The 20,066-nt window shown below is 45.4% G+C and overlaps 1 protein-coding gene across 1 annotated transcript in view; it reads left to right on the top strand.

Moving 5' to 3' along the window:
- FRAS1 (Fraser extracellular matrix complex subunit 1) overlaps nt 1–20,066 on the top strand; it is a 381,912-nt gene that overhangs the window by 120,977 nt on the left and 240,869 nt on the right. Inside the window, exons 3-5 of the mRNA XM_084855428.1 lie at nt 13,427–13,534; nt 15,496–15,588; nt 18,309–18,468. Of these exons, the coding sequence (XP_084711554.1) occupies nt 13,427–13,534; nt 15,496–15,588; nt 18,309–18,468 (361 nt within the window). The remainder of the gene's footprint in view (nt 1–13,426; nt 13,535–15,495; nt 15,589–18,308; nt 18,469–20,066) is intronic.

Here is a 20,066-nt window from a genome sequence, read left to right on the forward strand (position 1 = left end):
TTGTTTGCTTTATTCATACCGCTCTATCAACATTAATTTGTCAAGGTTTCTTGTGTGTTCTGTTCCCGTTTAACATCTGTCTCTCCAGAGAGCCAAGTGCCTCACTCCGTGCTAGGCAGGAATCCAAGAACGAGGTCCTTTCATTTCAGGCGAAGCATCGAGTAATTACTACTAGTCATTCTCAGTGACGGGATATAAAGCAGCCTTGCAGGCATTCAATTTTCTCATCATCTTAGGTAGGGAAACAGAGGGTGGAGATGGAAGAGCTGCCCGCTCAAAGGCCATGTTTTACAAAAGGTGGGATGGTTAAAAATCCTGCCCACTACCCAATTTTGCACGCATCTCACTTTTTTGCAAGCTCTATCCTAATAGTGTGACTCCGCTAGCCTAAAATGCAGGGTGGGAGAGTCTAAAGCAATCACATCAGTGGCTCTTGATTTCTGTGTCCTAATAAGACTCCTCAGCTAATGACAAAGCAGTGGAGGCTGGTGGCTCCGATGTCAGTGAGGTGGTGAATCTGCTCTGGGTTTCAGTCAGAACTCCAAAGGAGCTATCCAGGCAGCTTGGATTGCTCCTTTAGAGCCCTGACTGGTTCTGACAGAAACCCGGAGCGGATTCACCACCCCAGTGACATTGGAGCCTTCAGCTTTCACCGTGACAAAGTTTCTGGTTGCTTGGTCTGTATTCGTAGCCAGACATGGCATGTATGTGTATTGTCTTGCCCTTCTGGAGGATTTCTCTTTGGAGGAGGGCTGAGGGCTGCCCCCCACCCCCACCCCAAGCTAAACATCGCAGAGAAGCTGCCTGTGTCTATGGACCTTGAAGTAGATCAGGGTAGTGGTGTTGCTTTAATGCTTCTAATGATGATTTATTCTTGGGTTTTGCTTTATGATGTTGTTTTCATTGTTCTGACCTTTTGTACACCACCTTGGTGGTTTTTACAGAAAAGTGGTATAAAAGTATTAACAATAAATAAAATAATGGGTGATGTGCTTTGAACATGCAAAAAAGTGTCATATAAATATAAAATATGATGATCATGATAAATTATTTATTTAAAATATTTCTTGGCTGCCTTTCAAGACAGAAGTGCTCCAAGGCGGTGTACAACAATAGAACGCATAAAACTTGCATGATGTTAAGAGCGATTAAAACACAATAAAAACAGTAAGAACACAATACAAACAGCAATAAAAACAACAATAATAAAAGCAGCAGTGAAACCAGCAACCAAATCAGCAATAAAAGCAGCATTCGTATTAAGAGAAGGCCAGAGTAAAATACGTTTTCAAGGTGTTCTTAAAAGCCTGCAATGTTGGAGCATGGCAGACCCCAGGGGCCACTGCAGAGAAGGCCCTCTCATGTGTAGTCACCCACCTAACTGCTTTCACAGATGGTCAAATGAGAAGGGACTCTCCTGCTGATTTTAATGTGCGGACAGGTTGATAATGGGTAAAGGTGGTCCTTAGGTGCTCTTGAGGTATAATCACAGGAGATCTGGAACAAAGAAGAGTATTGATAGTATTGCTTGTTGTTTTTGCAGTAGAGCAAGCTCTACCATTAGGTAGAGCGATGGTGCCACCTCAGGCAGCAGAAGTTGTGGTGTGGGGAGCAGCAGAAAAGAGTTGGAAGACAGAGTTGTGTTTATCGATCAGTCCATCCCGCATCTCTTAAGCTAGCCTGCTGCCTTCAGGTGCAGTGCTGTCCCAGGGCCAGTATTGAATAAGATTCAGCTGCCAGTCTTGTCAACTTCTGTATGTGGAATGGGGTGGGGGGGACTTCATCTTGTCCTTTGCCTCAGGCAGCAGAATGTCTTGGACTGGCCTTGTTTGGAGGGCCGGATGTGATAAAGTGGGTTGTGGTTGAGTGTGGCATTTTTTTATCCCCCCCCCCCCCGGTAGGGCTAGTTTGAGATCTATTTGGGCCATATAAAGTTGCCTTTCATGTGTGGTGGCCTCTATACATCATTTTATAAGTTGAGGGCAGACAAAGGAGGAGAAATTCTAAGTTAACCAAGTAAGACCTGGCTACTTTGAAGTAGTTTCGTCAGAGGAGAAACTCTGAACGCTTCTTTTCCTCTGCTCCTGTTCTACCCTTGGTTGAGATTTTACAGCCAAGTTAAGCCCTTGGTTTTACTGTGTGGTAATAATGTAACATAAAAATTATTATTACTCATTATAGAAGAGATCGAATGCAAATGATGATATACACACACCTTGGAGAAAAGGGAAAGAGCTTCCACATTATTTCCTAAATGGAATATGCATATGCATCTGTACAAAAAACCATAGCACGCTCCTTGTTCTGAAATTTGCAGCATTTGCCATTGTAGCCTCATTTGGCACTGGTACTAAAAGCTCTGCGCTGTGTATGTTTGGGCTGAAATCTCCAAAGTGAACATTTTGGTGTTTGGCTGATTGGAATAAAGAACTTTTATTACTTTTTCCCTTTGCTTTTCAAAAAATGCTGCTTTCTTCAGTGCTAAAAGGCATTCTTTCCTTTATTTATTTATTTATTTTTAACGTCGGTAATGAGGCTGTCTTTGCACAGCAGGTTGATTTCTATGGCTGTGTATACTCCATGCTAAAAGAAATCTTTTTTGCAATCAGAATTCAGTGTCAAGAAAAATGAACATATCAATCATGTAAATCAAGCAAATTTGCATAATTTATCATCTTGCATATTCCTTTCTTGTTGTTGCTGTTGTTGTTCATTATGTACATAAGTATGTGAAGGGAGTGGGGGACGAAGTCTGCAGGGTGATGAAGCCCCAGCTCTAACCATTGAAAAACCTGCTCATTGTTTTCACTGGCTTATGACATTTCTGGAAGCATGGCCCACAGACTTTCAAGCACAGTCTTCTCCCAACAGGTGCCCTCCAGATGTGTTGGACTACAACTCCCAACATGCCCCATCCAGGATACTGGGAACTGTAGCCCAAAAGAGCTGGAGAGCACCAGGTGTGAGAAGGCTATTCAAACATATATTAGTCGCTGTTAGGACTAAACATGTTCTCTTTAAAATGTACCTAAGAACTGAATCCCCTTTCATAACTACAAATGAAAGTTTATATTCTCAGGATAGTGGGTTTGGCATCTAATGCCACATCTATGCTCCAGGGGAATCGCAGCATACGTACACTGCCCTGTGTCCTTAGGAGCAAGTTTACTTCTCACTCTATCTTTAAATGGGACCAGGGTATCCCATCCATGCCACTGATCCTGGGTAGCACTACTTTTGCACAAGGAGAGTAAAACTTCCCTCTCCTCCTCTCCTGTGGACAAGCCCTTGGTTGCAATTCTCGGCTGTCTCAGCAACTCGTGTATCCGCATCTCGCTTTCATGATTCTCAGCGTCCCTTCGGGTTTGGGTTGATCCCACCAGTTGCCTGATATTGTCAGCTAATTGGAGTGGGAGGTGCGAAAAATGGGAAAGCCATGTTGTTAAGCTGCCGAGTCTCCTCACTTGGCAGAGAGCAGGGCAAGGCCAATAGTGATTGTCCTAGAAGTTATAATTGCTCCATGCTCTGACTTTAGCTTTTCCCGAAGCGAGTCCAGTATCCTTCATCTAGAGACACCCGACACTGGCTTTTCTCCCATGCTGTCTGATGTAGAGCCACACACGAGGTGCATTCAATTGCAGACTCTTGCACTGTGAAGGAGGATGCAGCCTCTCTCTCTTGCTGTCTCTCACACACTCTTGCTCTCTGTGCGTGCTGTTGAATGCTGAAGTGGATAACACAGGCTAAGTACTCTGTCAATATGTCATTGCCAGCCAAGCTGGCAGCTAATTTCCCCTTGCTTTAGTGTGGTGCATTGTCTATATTCCCTGGAGTGAAGATGCCACCATCACATGCCAATCATGGTTTGGGGCCAGATCAGGCTGAGTGACGTGGAAAAAGCTGGTGCCAACCAACCAGCAGGGTCCTTTACGAAAGGTCTGATGAAAAGCAAGACCTACGCAGGAGAGCAATGGCACAGGGAGGCATCGGGTGAGTGCAAATGACCCTTTCCCATCAGGAAGAGAGCACAAGCAGAGCCCTGCTGGATCAGAGTGCTGGACCATCAAGTCCAGCATGCTGTTCCCCGCATGGCCAACCAGATGCCTCCAGGGGACCCACAAGCAAGCATGAAGGCAGTTGTGTTGCTGTCTTGCTTGCTGCAGAAAATTGTGACCTATTGCAAAGGAGAACCATTTTCCAGGCACTGCACCATTACCTTATGGAATCCACTGAAATAAGGTATGTCGCTGACCACTACCTTAAAAACAGTTTTAAAGGGGATAAATGGAACCTGCAATACAATTTTGCAGTATGGAGTTCTCCTGTTCAGTTATGGCATCTTCCAGGGTACTCTGTTCCGGCCTCCCTGGTTTTCCATTTCTCCTGCAATGACCAGTCAACATTCTGCATCCACCGTCTTGCTCTATCTCCCATTGGGATGTTTGGGGGGGATTTTTCTCCAAGAGCATTCTCCCCCCCCCCCCAAGATGTTTTGTGTACTTCTGATTTCAAGCCTGGTGACACTTCCCTGTTGGTCATGAATAGTGCAGACTGACTGGGAATGTTTAGCCTTGAGAAGAGAAGACTGAGGGGAGATAGGATAGTGCTCTTCAAGTACTTGAAAGGTTGTCACAGAGAGGAAGGCCAGGATCTCTTCTCAATCATCTCAGAGTGCAGGACACGGGCTCAAGTTACAGGAAGCCAGATTCCGGCTGAACGTCAGGAAAAACTTCCTGACTGTCAGAGCAATATGACAATGGAACCACTTACCTAGGGAGGTGGTGGGCTCTCCCACACTGGAGGCATTCCAGATGGAGCTGGACAGCCACTTGTCAGGGATGCTTCGACTTGGATTCCTGCATTGAGCAGGGGGTTGGACTCAATGGTCTTATAGGTCTCTTCCGACCCTACTGTTCTATGATTCTATGACTCCATACAGGCCGGCAGTCTGAGAACCAAGATTGCTATGAGTATATAGAATTATATAAAGTCATGTGGATGGGTTATGGACAGCTGCTCAAGAATAGAGGAGGTTCATTACCATCATGCCCTGCTTGTTAATTTCTCAGAAACGTCTGGCTGGCCACAGCTGGAAATGCAATGTTAGTGCAGATGGACCTTGGTGCAATCCAGCAGGGATCTCCTTAGGCTGTTCAGGTGAGCAAGTATACAATTGTGTTGGGAGCCAGTCATATTTAACGGCTAGCCATGCAATGAGGAGAATTTTCCCACTCCCCTACAGAGCAAGATGGACCTAGTCATGCCCCCCCCATTAAGTAATAGGGACAAAAGTCCAAATATCGAGGCTGTGTTAGCTCATACAGCTCATAGCCATAGATAAATTCCTCAGGGATAGCTAGGTCTCTATATGCACCCATTGCTGAAGAAGTTAATAGATTTCAATACCAAAGCTTAATAATACAATTGAAAAGTTGAGCGTCTCATTTCCTCCTCATTGCTACAACAGCGGGAATTATTCACTGTGTTCATTTTCTGTGTGCAATTCAATTTCCAGTCCTTGCCCCCACTCATGCTTGTGATTCCCACTCTGTGAAATAGGACATTGGCGTGGAGGAACTAGAGCTGAGAGCGGCTTTCTGTGCCAGATCCTTCATCATGCCAGCCCAGAAATTTGCCATCATGCTGTGAAATAATAGCCCCTTGTGAGGGACAGTTCCTCTGTTCCTGATTATGCTGAGGAACGGCTGTGTGAACATGCTGGTTCTCTTTTTCTGCCACTTAGTTTAGCCACCCTTCCTTGACTTGGTTCCAAAGCTGAATGTTTTTAATTGGCCGAACTTGGTTATGGTACAGCAAAAGGGAACTTGTCAAAGTCCAGGGGGGTAGAGAAAGCTGCTCCTCACACTTCTAGCTGCTTGTGGTGTGCTTGGAGGCATTTGTGTGCAGGCCAATGGCATGTGCAGGACCAGGAGCGCATTGATTTTAATGTGAGGGGGATTTTTTCAGTCCTCACATCAATGGACTCTGAATTCTGCACATGCCAACTGCCTGAACATTATTATTCACTTCTGAAGTGCCTAAAATGTATTAAGTGCTGTATCAAGATTAAAAACAAGGTGCTCCAAAAACATGTTCACCTTGTGCATGATCAGCTATGCCGCACCACTGGTAGCTAACCATCAGCGCAAGCAGTGGCAGCTGCGTTGGCAGTGGCTGCCAGAATCAGTGCTTACTTTCAGTTAAATGTGCCAGAATAAATAATTCCAGGCAGCATCAACAGCTCTCAGTTATGACAGTGTTGACCCAAAATGGGCAGGCATATTTTTTCATGAGTGTAGCACCTGTTATGTGCAAATCATTCAGCCATGAACTACATATCCCCCAATTCATAAATGCTAGCCAGGGAAGAATGTTGTCATTTACATGAGGTATTGACCGGTGTCTGCCCTGCTGCCCTTTTTCAGCTATACAGTGAAAGAGACACCCTCAAACAGATGTCCTGCATTCACATTCCTACATATCCCAGGGGGTTAGCCTCTAGTTACATTTCAGGCACTGGATGAATGCTTTCATAAAGCCCTATGAAACATAGGATAAGTTGGAAGAGAAAACAGCTGTTGCATGCTTCACATGTACAATAGACTTAGTCATACTATCTCAGTATAAAGAATCCACCATTATTAACCATGGGAATCCCTACTTCTCTCAGATCTCTAGCTCTGCAATTCATTGTTTACTCTTACTAGTGGGTGACAATGACCCGGTTCATACATCACAGCAGCAGTTCCTGGGTTGTTTAACCTAGGAATTGCCTGGGATGAGCAAGTGTGTGAGCTGTGTGTGAGCCATTTCTGATTTCAATCAACAACCCAGATTCCTGGGTTGTTTCATAATGTTCGAATCCAGAAAGTCTGGTTTATTTATGGGTTAAACAACCCAAACTTGACCTAACAACAAACCACGGCCAATTGGTGGGTTAACTCTAGATTGTTTAACCATAAACAACCCAGAGTTTCCATTCCTGGGTTCTTAATTGACATCAGAAATGGCTCATGGACTTGCTCATCCCTGGCAATTCCTGGGTTAAATAACTCAGGAATTGCCAGTGTTAATACATGCACACTTTCATTGGCTGCCTGTGTCCTTGCCTCTCATTGATCCAGTTCTTACATACTTCTTGGGGAAGCCATCTTCCTTACTGATGAAATGGTACAGGCTTTTGGTTGCTTGCTCTGTGGATTTTCAACTTGTTGATTTGGGCCTAGGGATCGATGTATCTGACAGTTTAGGTTTCTCATTTTCTCATTTTGGTTTCTCATTCGTCCAACTTTAAATTTCCTTTGTCCTGTTTCCACATCAGTCTAGCATTCTTTGTAGAGTGGCCACTTACGCATTGCCAAAAAGGAGGACAAAAAAGGACATAAATTTGCATAGCATTTGCATATATAGATAAATATGTAAAAGTGCAAATTTAGAAATAATAAGTATAATTAGAAATACAATGCACCTCACCGTAATGGAGAAGACTGATCTGGTGATCTGTGTACCTGGTCAGTCTGCTGTCCAGGTACTAACTGTGGATGGGCAACTCCAAGGCCTCTGCTGCTCTCCTTCCTTAGGGTTCTTTGACTATAAACCAGACTTGGACTGGCCACGTCTTCAAATTGGGGACACCTTCATATAGAAGACTGTGTCCTCTGCCAGCTCTCCAAAAGAGAGGACTGTCCTCTGCAAAGTAGGACACCTGGTAACCCTACTTCTTTGCAAGGATCACTGCCATCCACAGGCATTGGGTGGCTTGCCAGAAATCAGCCAGTGTTGGTCCACGACCATCCTCCTCTACAAGAAGCAGGTACCTCCCTCATAGATAATGCAGTCATCACTCTGCAGCAGGCTCTCTGGCAACTTCTAAAACCACACGGTGCTTTCCTGCAGCTCCCTTGTTCTCATATTCCCGACCCCTCCCTATTGCTGGGATGAGCAAGGATGTGAAGCAAATCAACAGCCAGATAAGGTTGTTAAATCCTGTGCAGAAATTAAACATCGCTCTTCCAAAGGGGGCAGGTATGTGGGGCCCTGAAGCTTGCTGTGGCGCCAGGCGTCTTCGAAACAAGCCGTGTCTGACACAGAACAGTTTTACCGTTTTAGGTTTTTTTAAGGAGCAGAAATGGGATTAAATACAGCATGAGAGTTAGGCAGAGCTTGACACCCATATAACTTGGCCTGAATTGATTCTGGAACTGTATCATAAATCAGCCCAAGGAAGACTGTTTTCTCAGCATACCTCCTGTTAACTACTGCTGCATCCGTGTGGTGGGCCAGTTCTGTTATCGAAATAAAAATGACGGCCTCTCTCCAGTATCATTTATATCACGAACTCCAGGGCTGTAAATTTGTGCAGATCTGTGGCAGTACGTAGGTTTAATAATCTCATCAGCTTTATTAGAAAGGACTGGAGTCCATATACTCTTCCGCTGAGAAGGAAAGAAGCCTTCATTCTTCTTATAGCTGTACATCGATGTAACCAAAAAGCGTGATGGAAATAGGGAAGCAATGACCTCTGAAAGCAGATGCAGGGTTGGGAAACAGCCATGCTTGTAGGGTGGCTAGATGCAAAAGAGGACGGCCCCCCCGCACCTTCAGGGGTGGGGAAGCTCTGGCCCACGGGCCTAATCCGGCCCACAGAGGTTCCCCATCCAGCCCACAGACCCTTGTGGGATTCCTCCAGGCGGGCGGGGCTTGGCCTCCAATTGGGAGGCCAAGTGGTATGCAGGGGAATCTCCTGTTCCCTCTGATGGCAGATCAGAGATAATACTGGGGATACAGGCTCCTAATGGGGAGAGAAAGAAGCATGCAAAGGAGAGAAAGAGGTGTGCAAAGCCACTTCTCTCAGTGCTGGTCAAGTCCCTTTCTCTGTGCTGAAAATGCCATGCCTCTCTCAGCACTGAGATAGTCAAAATGGGGGGCAGGGGAGGGTCATTTAACCCATGGCAGTCCGTGTGTGTGTGTGTGTGTGAGAGAGAGAGAGAGAGAGAGAGAGAGAGAGAGAGAGAGAGAGAGAGAGAATTCAGGTCTCCACCTTCAAGTAGTTCCTTACCCCTATGCACCTTTAATAGTTGCGTAGAAGAGGGACTTTCAGCCAGTGTAGCTTGTAACTGAGCCCCAGCGTTACTTTTTTTAAATGAAAAGCACCTTTGGAAGAGGGCTGTCTAGAGCAGAGAAATGGTGTGTCTGTGTGCGCTTAAACCATTCCCATTTGCTCTTTCTCTGCTATGGGCCCCGATCGCCCCTCCCACACACACACAGTTCAAAAAGTGTGTTTGCTAGGATAAGCATGCTTTGGGAACTTTCAGGGAAGAAAGACACGGGGGAAGGGGAGATTTGGAGCAGAGAAAGTGTGAGTAGGGAGGGAGGGAGTTCAGCATCTCCTCCCTCACTGCTTCTCCACTCTGAATAATTTTGTCCCGAAGCTGCATTTTGATTTCTAAAATGATAGTGGGGCTGCGTTGCATGTATTTCCATGCAACATATAGTTAGCCCGACACACTTGCTGTTTTATTGTGAGCTGTGCACTGTCTACTGATCTTGGAAGCATCACCATGAAACAACAGCTGTTTGTTCAGCGTTGCTCCTTCTCATAACTGCACCTTGTTCTGGTACAATCAAGCTTCCTCTGTTTTAAAAACAAGAATGGAAAACTAATATGTTTTATGTGGTTGAATGTTGGTTGTTGTTGTTTATTCGGTCAGTCACTTCTGACTCTTCGTGACTTCATGGACCAGCCCACACCAGAGCTTCCTGTCGGCCATCGCTACCCCCAGCTCCCCCAAGGTCGAATCCGTCACCTCCAGAATATCATCCATCCATCTTGCCCTTGGTTGGCCCCTCTTCCTTTTGCCTTCCACTTTCCCTAGCATCACCATCTTCTCCAGGGTATCCTGTCTTCTCATGATGTGGCCAAACTACTTCAGTTTTGCCTTTCATATCATTCCCTCAAGTGAGCAGTCTGGCTTGATTTCCTGGAGTATGGACTGGTTTGATCTTCTTGCAGTCCAAGGCACTCTCAGAATTTTCCTCCCGCACCACAGTTCAAAAGCATCTATCTTCCTTGGAGCACCTCCATATTCTGGTGCATTGGGGTCAGTAACTATGGGGGGATGACGGAGATATGTCAGAGCTACCAGTGGAGGCTGGTGGCTCTGATGTCAGTAGGGCAGTAAATCCAGTCCAGGTTTCAGTCAGAACCAGTCAGAACTAGGGATGTCAGAGAAATCTGCAATGGAACCAGGGTGACTGCTCAGATGGGCGATTAATAAATCTCATAAACAAACAAACAAACAAACCAAATGAGTTCGGATTTTGATGAATCCGACCAGTGGATTCCAAGGACTGCTGGACCATTTTTCCAACCTTCCCAATTTTGCGCAAATTTCATTGTAGAAAAATAAGCAAAAACCCCCAGCCAAAAATGTGCATGTCCCCCATAACCCAAAGTGTGAAAATGCACATTTTGGCCTTTTGGGGGAGCATTTTGGGAGAATGTATTCATTTCTGCATGTGCAAATTTGTGCAATTGCACATATTTGGAAACAAAAGAACTCTAATTTTTCTGAAGTGCAGATGATGGAACGAAAGGCGTCTGACAATCCACAAAACACAGACAGAATAGATTTTACACCATCTGCACATCCCCAATCAGAACTGTAACGGAGCTATCCAAGGAGCGAAGCTCTGACTGGTTCTGACTGAAACCCAGAGTGGATTCACTGCCCCGCTGACATTGGAGCCTCCAGTCTGCAGGGGACAGCACACATATGGTTGCATCACTCTAGCTTACTGTATACTTGAGGGGGGTGGCGTTGCACCAGGTGGCCACACCATGCAGTGTCAATGTGTGTCCTGATCCTACACTCCGCTGGTCAGGATCCCCCCTTAAGTGGAGGTGGTCCAGGTACATAGGCTGGTGCAGGCATAGGGCCAAATGCTCAGCTGGTGGTTGGGTGTGCAACCCCAAGACCCTCCATCAGTACATGAGGAGGGTTTGTATGAACACCCCTTTGGTTGTTGATGACTCGATGTGATGAGCTGAATGTGTGAACTGACTTCACTGAAAGCATTGTAGTTAGGTGTTCTTTCTATGGGTCAGACCTGTGACAAGTCATTCACACATGCCAGTCATCACTTGGCCTTTAGGAAATACTTCTTCACACAGCACATAGTTAAATTTGGAACTCGCTACCACAGGATGTAGTGATGGCCACCAATTTGGATGGATTTAAAGAGCGCTGTACAAATTCCTGGAGGAAAAGGCTATCAGTGGCTACTAGTCCTGATGGCTGTGTGCTGCCTCCAGTACCAGAGGTAGTGAGCCTATGGACACCAGTTGCTGGGGAACATGGGTGGGAGGGTTCTGCTGTGCTCATGCCCTGCTCATGGGTTCCTGGTCGACAGCTGGTTGGCCACTGTGTGAACAGAATGCTGGACTAGATGGACCCTTGGTCTGATCCAGCAGGGCTCTTCTGATGTTCTTATGACCTTGCATCCACCAATAATGCCCATCCATATGTGAACTATAGCTGGATGTAGGGCTGGTTATTACAACCACACATCTGACTATCTATCTACAAGATTCACACAGAATCCCCCATACATGTAACGTCTGTGTAAAAACTAAATTAAAAAATCATGGTATGTGAAGCAGTCTTTACTTCCAAATAATACTCTGCAGTCAGTACCTTTAAACCAGGGATGTTGAACCTCTTTCAGCCTGGGAGCCGAATTCAGTTTTGGAGAGGCTGTCAGGAGAGAGATACATTCGAGTGGTGGGTGGGGCTGAAGGCAGGATGGGCGTGGCCAAATGCAAAAGGGGCAGGGCCAAAATACAAAATAATGCCAGCATATTTTAGCCTAAAGCTCTTACTGCCAGTAAGTAATGCTGAGGACGGGCATTTTAGCCTTTTAGAATGGGAGGAAAAACTTCACAAAAGCTGGGAAACCACCAAGCGATTGGTGATCAGGGGAAAGCGGGTGGGGCCAGGAGAAGGGTGTGTGGCTGTCTTAAGGATCCCTAGAGGGCCAGTTTGGGATCTGAGGCAGGCTGCATTTGTCCCACGGGCCTACGCTTCAACACCCCTGCTTTAAAGGCATGCTTTCATGTGAACACGCTCTAATGCTGGAGCATAGCTGAATTTTTTTCAGTTTCTGGGTCAAAATTGATGCATTTTGAAGAACCTTTCCTTGAACAACTAACTAGCCTGAGCATTGGGACCAAAGTTACTGTGCGCTCCTGGGCAGCTCTTCGATCTGACTGAGCCAAGCTTTCACAAAGTCGCTTTATATAATCTCTGGAAGCCCTTTCCCCTTCCAGCCCATGTGACTATAGGCACAGTTTAGGATTGGGCTAGGTCAAAACCTTTACCATAAACATGGGCCATTGGGAGGGAGAGTTCCCAGGTGCCTTACAAGCCATCCTTTGGAGGTTTCTGTATACTTCTGCCTAATACCCAGGACTTGGACAATGTATTTTATACTTTTGAAGAGGATAGTTGAAAGTACACAGAAAAAAGAGAGATGTGTTCCAAGTATAATCTTACCTTATATGTATAATTCAAAGTTGGAAGTCAGTTGGTCATCCCATTTTGACTGCCTTCCTGTTGGTCGATTCTCATGAAACACTTCATTGGAAATCTCTTGACACGCAGATTCCATGAATAACAACAGTTTTCACTATAATATAAAGTAGAGCTGTGTACAAATGTCCTCTCAAAATTCTCCAGCCTATTTGTGAGCAGAGAAATCAGGGGACAAGTTCACTGAATTTCTCCTAGGGGAGGATAAATTCTCCAACCGTTTCTCACAGATAGGGCTCACTATTGGCAGAGGTTGTTGTAGCACAGGTTGCTTCCTTGTCAGGGGATCTTTCCGGCATCTCTAATACTCTTCATTTCCAGTATTCTTCATCTCCTTTCTCATCAGAAGACTCTGAATCTTTTTAGTCTCTCCCCATACATAGAAGTTGTTCAACGCCCCAGGTAATTTTTCTAGCAGATTAATTTTAATGTGAATGGAGCGTCCAAAGCTCCTTTGGAAGCTGTTAAATTCCCAGCCCAAGTCTGTTTATAGAAGACAGAGCTGTATGGGAGAGAAGCTCTAATCAGACTGTAGCTACCAGAGCTTAGGTGGATCAATTACTTTGCCGCTGGAATTGATTGCTTTTCATCGCAGGGCCGAGTCTTTTGATTACATGTTTAGGAAGTATGAAATAAATAGCTATGGACTTATTACAGCCATGGGTACTAATCAGCATGCGGTAGATAGATTTGGCCTGCCAAGTTTGCCTCTGTACCATGAGGCTCCTTTTAATTTGAACTCTTTTTCTTTTTTTCTTTTTTGCTGTCCCGTAATTTCATGTAGTGTTAACACTTTTTAATACAATTTTAATTCAAAGCTTATGGCTTGTTTGCAGAACAACACTGTTTGGAAGCCGGACTCATGCCGGGAGTGCAGTTGCCATGGTGACATTGTCATATGCAAGGATATCATTTGCAGAAACCCTCGCTGTGAGCTTTGGAAGGTAAGGCACGAGAATGACGTCCAACTGGTAATTCAGTTGTCGTGCTAAGGGTTGGAGGCATCAGGGTTGAATGGCTCTTGCTGACATGGTGAGAGAAAAGGCCGTAGCTCAGTCGTGGCGCGCATGCCTTGCATACAAAAGGTCCCAGGTTCAAACCTTGGCGTCTCCAGGGAGGGCTGGGAAAGAATCCTACCTGAAACCCCTGTAGAGCTGTTGTCAGTCAGCGCAGACCAGCCTTCCCCCAAGCTGGTGCCCTGTAGATGTTTTGGGCTTCAACTCCCATCAGCACTAGCCAGCATGTTGGGAGCTGTAGTTCAAAATTGCTGGAGGGCACCAGGTTGGGGAAGGTTGGTGTAGATCAGGCGGGGGGCACATATCCGCTCTCCCCTCAGTGTGGCCTCTGCCATACTGCTAAATTTGGTAGTGACCAAAAAATGATAAATAAGTGGGGTGTTGTTGTTTTTAAATATTGGCTTTAGTACTACGGAGTGCTAAAAGGGTCCAATTTAGCTTCAAAAGAAGCTTACCAATGTGTTTTCAAGCACACTGCTTACCAATTTGTTTCCAAGCTCATTTCAAAGTTCTGGTTATTACCTTCAAAGCCTTATACAATTTGGGGCTGAGTTATATAATTCATAGTTTGGGGGTGCTCTTGGACCCAGAACTTTCACTTAGGCACAGGTGGACTGGGTGGCATGGAGCACTTTTTATCATCTTAGCCTACCAACTATGCCCTTATCTGGAAAGAGATAGCCTAGCTACAGATATCCATGCTCTGATAACCTCTCGTCTGGATTACTGAAATGCCTTATACATGGGCTGCCTTTGAAAACAGAAACTTTGGCTGGTCCAAAACAGGGCAGTGAGATTGTTAATGGGGACTGGCCAACGTGATCATATTATGCCAGCACTTTTCCAGCTGCACTGGCTGCCAGTTCATCTCCAAGCCAGATTCAAAGTGCTGGTATTAACATTCAAGGTGCTACAAGGCTTGGGGACAGGTTATCTGAAGGATCATATCCTCCCATATGTATCTGCCTGGACCCTAAGATCATCTTCAGGGGTCCTTCTCTGGGAGCCCCTGCCAAAGGAAGTGAGGTAGGTGGCTACCAGGAAGAGGGCCTTTTCTGCTGTGGCACCCTGGCTGTGGAATGAGCTTCCTAGACAGGCTCACCTGGTATCTACGTTATGCTCTTTCTGGTGCCAGGTGAATAACTTTTTATTTTCCCAGGCATTTTAGCATTTTAGTCTTTTAGCTTTGTTCAAGGAGAGTTGTTGTTTTAAATCTGTTTTTGTATTTTAAATCTCTGCATTGCTGCTAGGTTTTATTCTGGTTGTACTTTATACTGTAGTTTTAAGCTTTTATATTTTATATTGTATTTTATTCTGTGTTTTGTGGCTTTAATTTTTGTGAACTGCCCAGAGAGTTTTGGCTACTGGGCGGTATAGAAATGGAATAAAAATTTTTAAAAAATAAAATAATCCTGTCTATATGTTTAGGTTACCATCAGGAGCTCTGCTTATCTGCTCACCCATTAGAATAGCTAGATTGGCTAGAGCAAGGGGCAGGGCTTTCTCAGTGGTTGGCCCCTCATGGAACTCCCTTTTTGCTGTTTTGCACCTTACATCTTTGGCACAGGTGTTTAAGAAAGCTTTAAAAATGTATTTGTTCAAACTGGGCTTTCCTGAGTAGGTAGTTAATATGTGTGTTCCACTCAACAACATCAAACTTGGCTTAATTTCCTCCATTTTGATCATGCTGTTTTGTATATTTATATATATATTTGTGTCCAACCCCCTTTTTTTTATAAACCACTTCATGAGGGTATATCTCTGAAAAGCAGGATATAAATGTATTGAACAAACAAGCAAATATTGAGATAGTCGGATGGAATAATGGGAATGGGCTTTTCTAGACAGATTGATTTGTGACACCCCCTGAATGTTTTTCTCCTGTTTAGGGGGAAGGGCTCCAAATAGCCCCCAACACTTGTTGCCCTAAATGTGTTTCACGAGCAGAAGGATTTTGCGAGCATGAAGGACGAATCTATGAGGTGAGTATTTCTTATATATTTTCCCCTGTCCACTTCTGTTGTTTTCTCTCCGGAATTAACATGCCACATCTGCAATGGGAACTTGTTTTGCTTCTGCAGTGAGACGTTCAGGGAACCTCATGTGGGAAATACAATTTTAAAGCAAGTTCCCAAACTGGTATTCTTGAGATGTGTCACACAACAACTCCCACCATCCACAGCCAGCATGCTGGATGGGGATAATGGGAGCTGTATCTAGATGGCACCTCATTGGAGAAGGCTGATCTAGTTGTTTGGCTCCCATGCCAGGCCGAGAGAAGTCTGGTTCCTTGATGGTTGGTCGTCTTCATAGGCATAAAGTGTTGCATTTATCTGCTCTGATGATTCTTTGGCTGTCTTAGATTTTTGTCTAGTCCTTGCGCTCAGGGAACTAGGTCAGGGAAGTCTTACGCCGAGTCACACATGACCTAACCAAAGTTATTGCTGCAAATTAACTTTCGGGCAGATATCCAAGGAAGAAAAAGAAAAGGGAACTGGCGCGCCCTTGCCGCCAACTGGGCCAGAGGGGCCGGGCCTTGGCACTTCCACAACAATTATATGCGCACACTCTTTTCCAAGAGCCAGTTTGTTGCACTGTGGTTTGGAAGGCATGGGGGAAAGAGCCATTAATCATTTTCCCCTCTTGTTCATTGTAATTTCTCCTGTTTGGGGAAAAGAGAAGTATCAGGAGAAGCCTGGGATGCTGGCGGTGGCCTCTCCAGGAAGCAAATGCGACTCTGAAGACTAGGTCTACCAACAGGTCCTTGTAATGGGTAAAATCCAACCTAAGTCCTACTTAGCGTACACCCATTGAAATGAATGGGATGCCAGTTAGTCATGGCTAATTGAAGTCCCATTCATTTCAGTGGGTGTACTCTAAGTAGGACTTAGGTTGGAGTTTACCATATGATAGCAAGAAAAGGAACCTCCATGCCCAGTGGTGCCATATCTTTTGAGGGCCATTTCCTGGAGACAAACTCTGTTTCCATTTCACCTTATCATTATAAGAACAGAGCAGAGGGAGAGAAGGGAAGCAGAGCCGCCATCAGCTCTGCTGAGAAGCTACCTCCATCTCTCTCTTCCCTTCAACTGTCACTTGGCAGCAGCCGAAGGAGAGAGAGGGCAAAATCCAGTGTGAGTTCTACATAGAGTAGACCCATTGAAACGAATGGGATGCCAGTTAGACTAACTTAAATTCCATTCATTTTAATGGGTCTGCTCTATGTAGGACTTAAGTTAGATTTTACCCCATGGGAAGCAAGGCCACTCCATCGGTTCAACTGAGAAACCTGCAACTTTGGATGCCTCCTCTCCTTGAACTGTTTCCATTCCAGCTGGTCATTTTAAGAACTTTGTAATGAAGAACTTGTGCCCAAGGGTTTCCCCCCACTTCTTCCTCCCTATCCTTATTCCTTTTGTGTCCTGTAAGCCTGAGGGCAGGGGTGATCTTTTTAAAGGTCTCGGTAACTTGCTGTGTAGTCGGTACAGGGTTGGTATAATATGATTTGAGGTTCTAGCTCCAATGAGGAATTGAGTGGCCATATCTGAATAATAGTAATAATTATAATAATATAATGTATTCAATTTATGAGTCACCTTTTAGCTGAAGCTTCAGGGGAACATACATACATTCTGTATCAGCTGTCTTCAATGGCAGCCCCCAAAAGTACTCCAGGACCTTGGGTCTTTTGTGAACAGGCTCAGTGAGACATAAAATGGAGAAACGCGGCAGAATATAAAGATTTAAATGTACATTTTGACTTTAAAGCAAGGCAGTAAAGCTTTCACTTTTAAAGTATGTTCAGGAGTATGCTTGGAACAAATGGAACCATTAAAACATATAGCCCTGTTTTCTCTTAGCTTTACTTTCATTGAGGGGTTAAGACAAGGGAAAAGGGGTTGTGAATACCGGTCAGATCTGCCAACCACACCTTGTCATCCCTTCGTTTTGTTGGTTTGTTGTCTAATGCAGCCTTTTCCAACCTGGTGCCTTCCAGATGTCTTGGGCTACAACTCCCATCATCCCCAGCCAGCATGCCCATTAGTAGTGGGAACTGTAGTCCATCAGATCTGCAGGGCACCAGGTTGGGGAAGGCCAGGGAAATGTCTCTTGATGGGATCTACTGGCCAGAGAATAGCAAAAATATCCCCGGAGTATGAAACCCATGAAATGGTGGTGGTGTAGATGGTATATCATTCCTCTTCCTGGCTAAGGATGATGGAAGCTAGACCTGTCTGTGATAAAGTCAACAGATGCTGCAGTTTTGGAGACAGGTAGAAAACGAGAGAGAGAGAGAGGTGGGGGGAGCTGTAGGCAAACAGCATCTGGGGATCTGATGTGGAGCAGTGGAATTTGTTGTCTGAAGGAGCCAAGCTGTGTTCAGTTTTCATATTTGTAACTAAACTCAAATATTACAGAAACATCTAAAGTCTCCAGTGATCTCTTCCTCCAAAGGAAACCACCACTGCTCGAACTTCCACACCACTTGGGGGAAGTGGAGTGCACATAGCAGCATGTTCAGGAGTTATGACTGGAACAAATTCAGACATTAAAAGATATGATCTGTTTTTCTTGGCATTACTGCTCATGCTGGGATTAGGAAGAGCGAAAATGGAGGCCAACATAGGGCCCTGTATTTTCCTGTCTTCTACAATTGTCAATAATCTGCAGTTACGTGTTTCCTCTCTGTCTTTCCCTGTAGCATGACACTGAATGGGCTGGCTCTGGATGTACAACCTGCTCTTGTGCCAGCGGGGAGGTTATCTGCACCCCCAAGCCTTGCCCCACACTTCCTTGCGAGAAAGGTGAAGTGGCGTCCATCGGTCAAGGAGAGTGCTGTCCACGGTGTGTTGGCCATGGAGGTGAGCAAGTGAAGGATGGGGCAGGGAGAGGAACAGCGCCCGTTATTTGTGTGTCCTATTTTCAGGTAGTAGATCAGGAATGGGGAACCTCCAAGTCCCAGGCTGAATTTAGCCCACCAAGGCCTCCCCATCCAACCCACAAAGGCCTCTGCTGAGGTTCCTCCCCCTCCCTGAAGCCCTTCTCCAAAAAGAGAGAGGGGAGCCGGGTGTGTTGGGAGCCAACTTGAAGTGATGGTTCCCAAGCAAATCCAACTCAGTAGGGAATTGCTGCATCAAGATGCTAGAAGTGCTTTGAGGCAACGGTTCCTCTAAGCCGAGTGACACTGTAGAGTCACTTACCCCCGAACTGCCTGGTATGTGTGTGAATGGTGTGTGAGTGACTGGACGGCGGGGCCCATCCCCTTGGGCTGTTGGCCTGTGGTGCCTGATTGTCAGGAATAAATCGGAGCATGTGGAGATGTCTAGCAGCTTGGAGTCAGAATGGGAACGACCAGAACAGGGGGAGGCACCCTCCCTACTGAGCTCAGATACAGCAAGCCTTTTTCCCCAAGACCTTGACACACAGATGGCTCAGCTTGAAAGCCCCCCCCCCACTTTCCTCCACCATGACAACCCAGGTTTTTTGAGGGGGAGTGAGGGGCATGACTTGAGGGATGCTAGGGTCCATTGCAGAGTGAAGTGAGAAAAGTAAGAGACGGAGTTCAGATGCTTCACCAGGGGGGCCGCTCATGAAGGAAAGAGCCACCCTAAGGGAGGGGCATCCCTACAAAGCAAGTCTCTTGCCCAGACTGCTGGCAACTTCTCTAACTTCCACTTCAACTCCTCTATTGATATTTGTAGATGTGTAGATTATCTGTTTCATTGCTGTCTGAGAGTTTCCTAGAATCTGCATTTGTAAGGAAGCTAGTCATTAACAAATAAAGTAGTGAGCCTGAAGCCTTGTTTCCTGGAGTGTGTTGATCGCAAAGAGGGAGGATGAAAGAACATGATGGCAGTGTCCTTCTTTGGGATAAATGCAGCCTTCTGGCCCAAAAGTGTCCCCCCCCCCCATGGTAGAGATACTCATCTTCTTCCAGTTGTAGAGTCCCATGCCTGAACAGCTAAATTAGGTATTATTTTCCACATAAGGGAAGGTTACACATAAAGGAAAGTAAGCCATGCTGGTCCATAAGAAAATAATAAATAATTCACAGATGGGCAATACTTTTATTAGGGCCAACCAAATATGCACAGAATTCTGGGCAAGCAAGGGCAGTTTCAAATGGAAGACTTTCATGTCCTATTTCATCTCTGTTTGACCACAAGTGATGTATTTATATCACAATGTAACTACTGAGGTGTTACAGACAGAGCAGTGTGCAAATGGCCTCTCAAAATTCTCCAGCCTATTTGGGGGCAGAGAAATTGGGGGGACAATTTCACTGAATTTGTCCTAGGGAAGGAGAAATTCTCCAACAGTTTCTCATAGGTAGGGTTCACCATTGGCAGGGATTATAGCACAGGTTCGTTCTTTTTTTCTTAGGGTTTTTTGTTTACTGCACTGCTTCTGTAGGTGGCAACAGCATCAACCATGGTGAGGCTTCCACTTTTCTGAGGCA

This window comes from Heloderma suspectum, chromosome 5, assembly GCF_057233095.1.
Source record: "Heloderma suspectum isolate Gila_16-S chromosome 5, 16-S_ref, whole genome shotgun sequence".
Taxonomy (NCBI): domain Eukaryota; kingdom Metazoa; phylum Chordata; class Lepidosauria; order Squamata; family Helodermatidae; genus Heloderma; species Heloderma suspectum.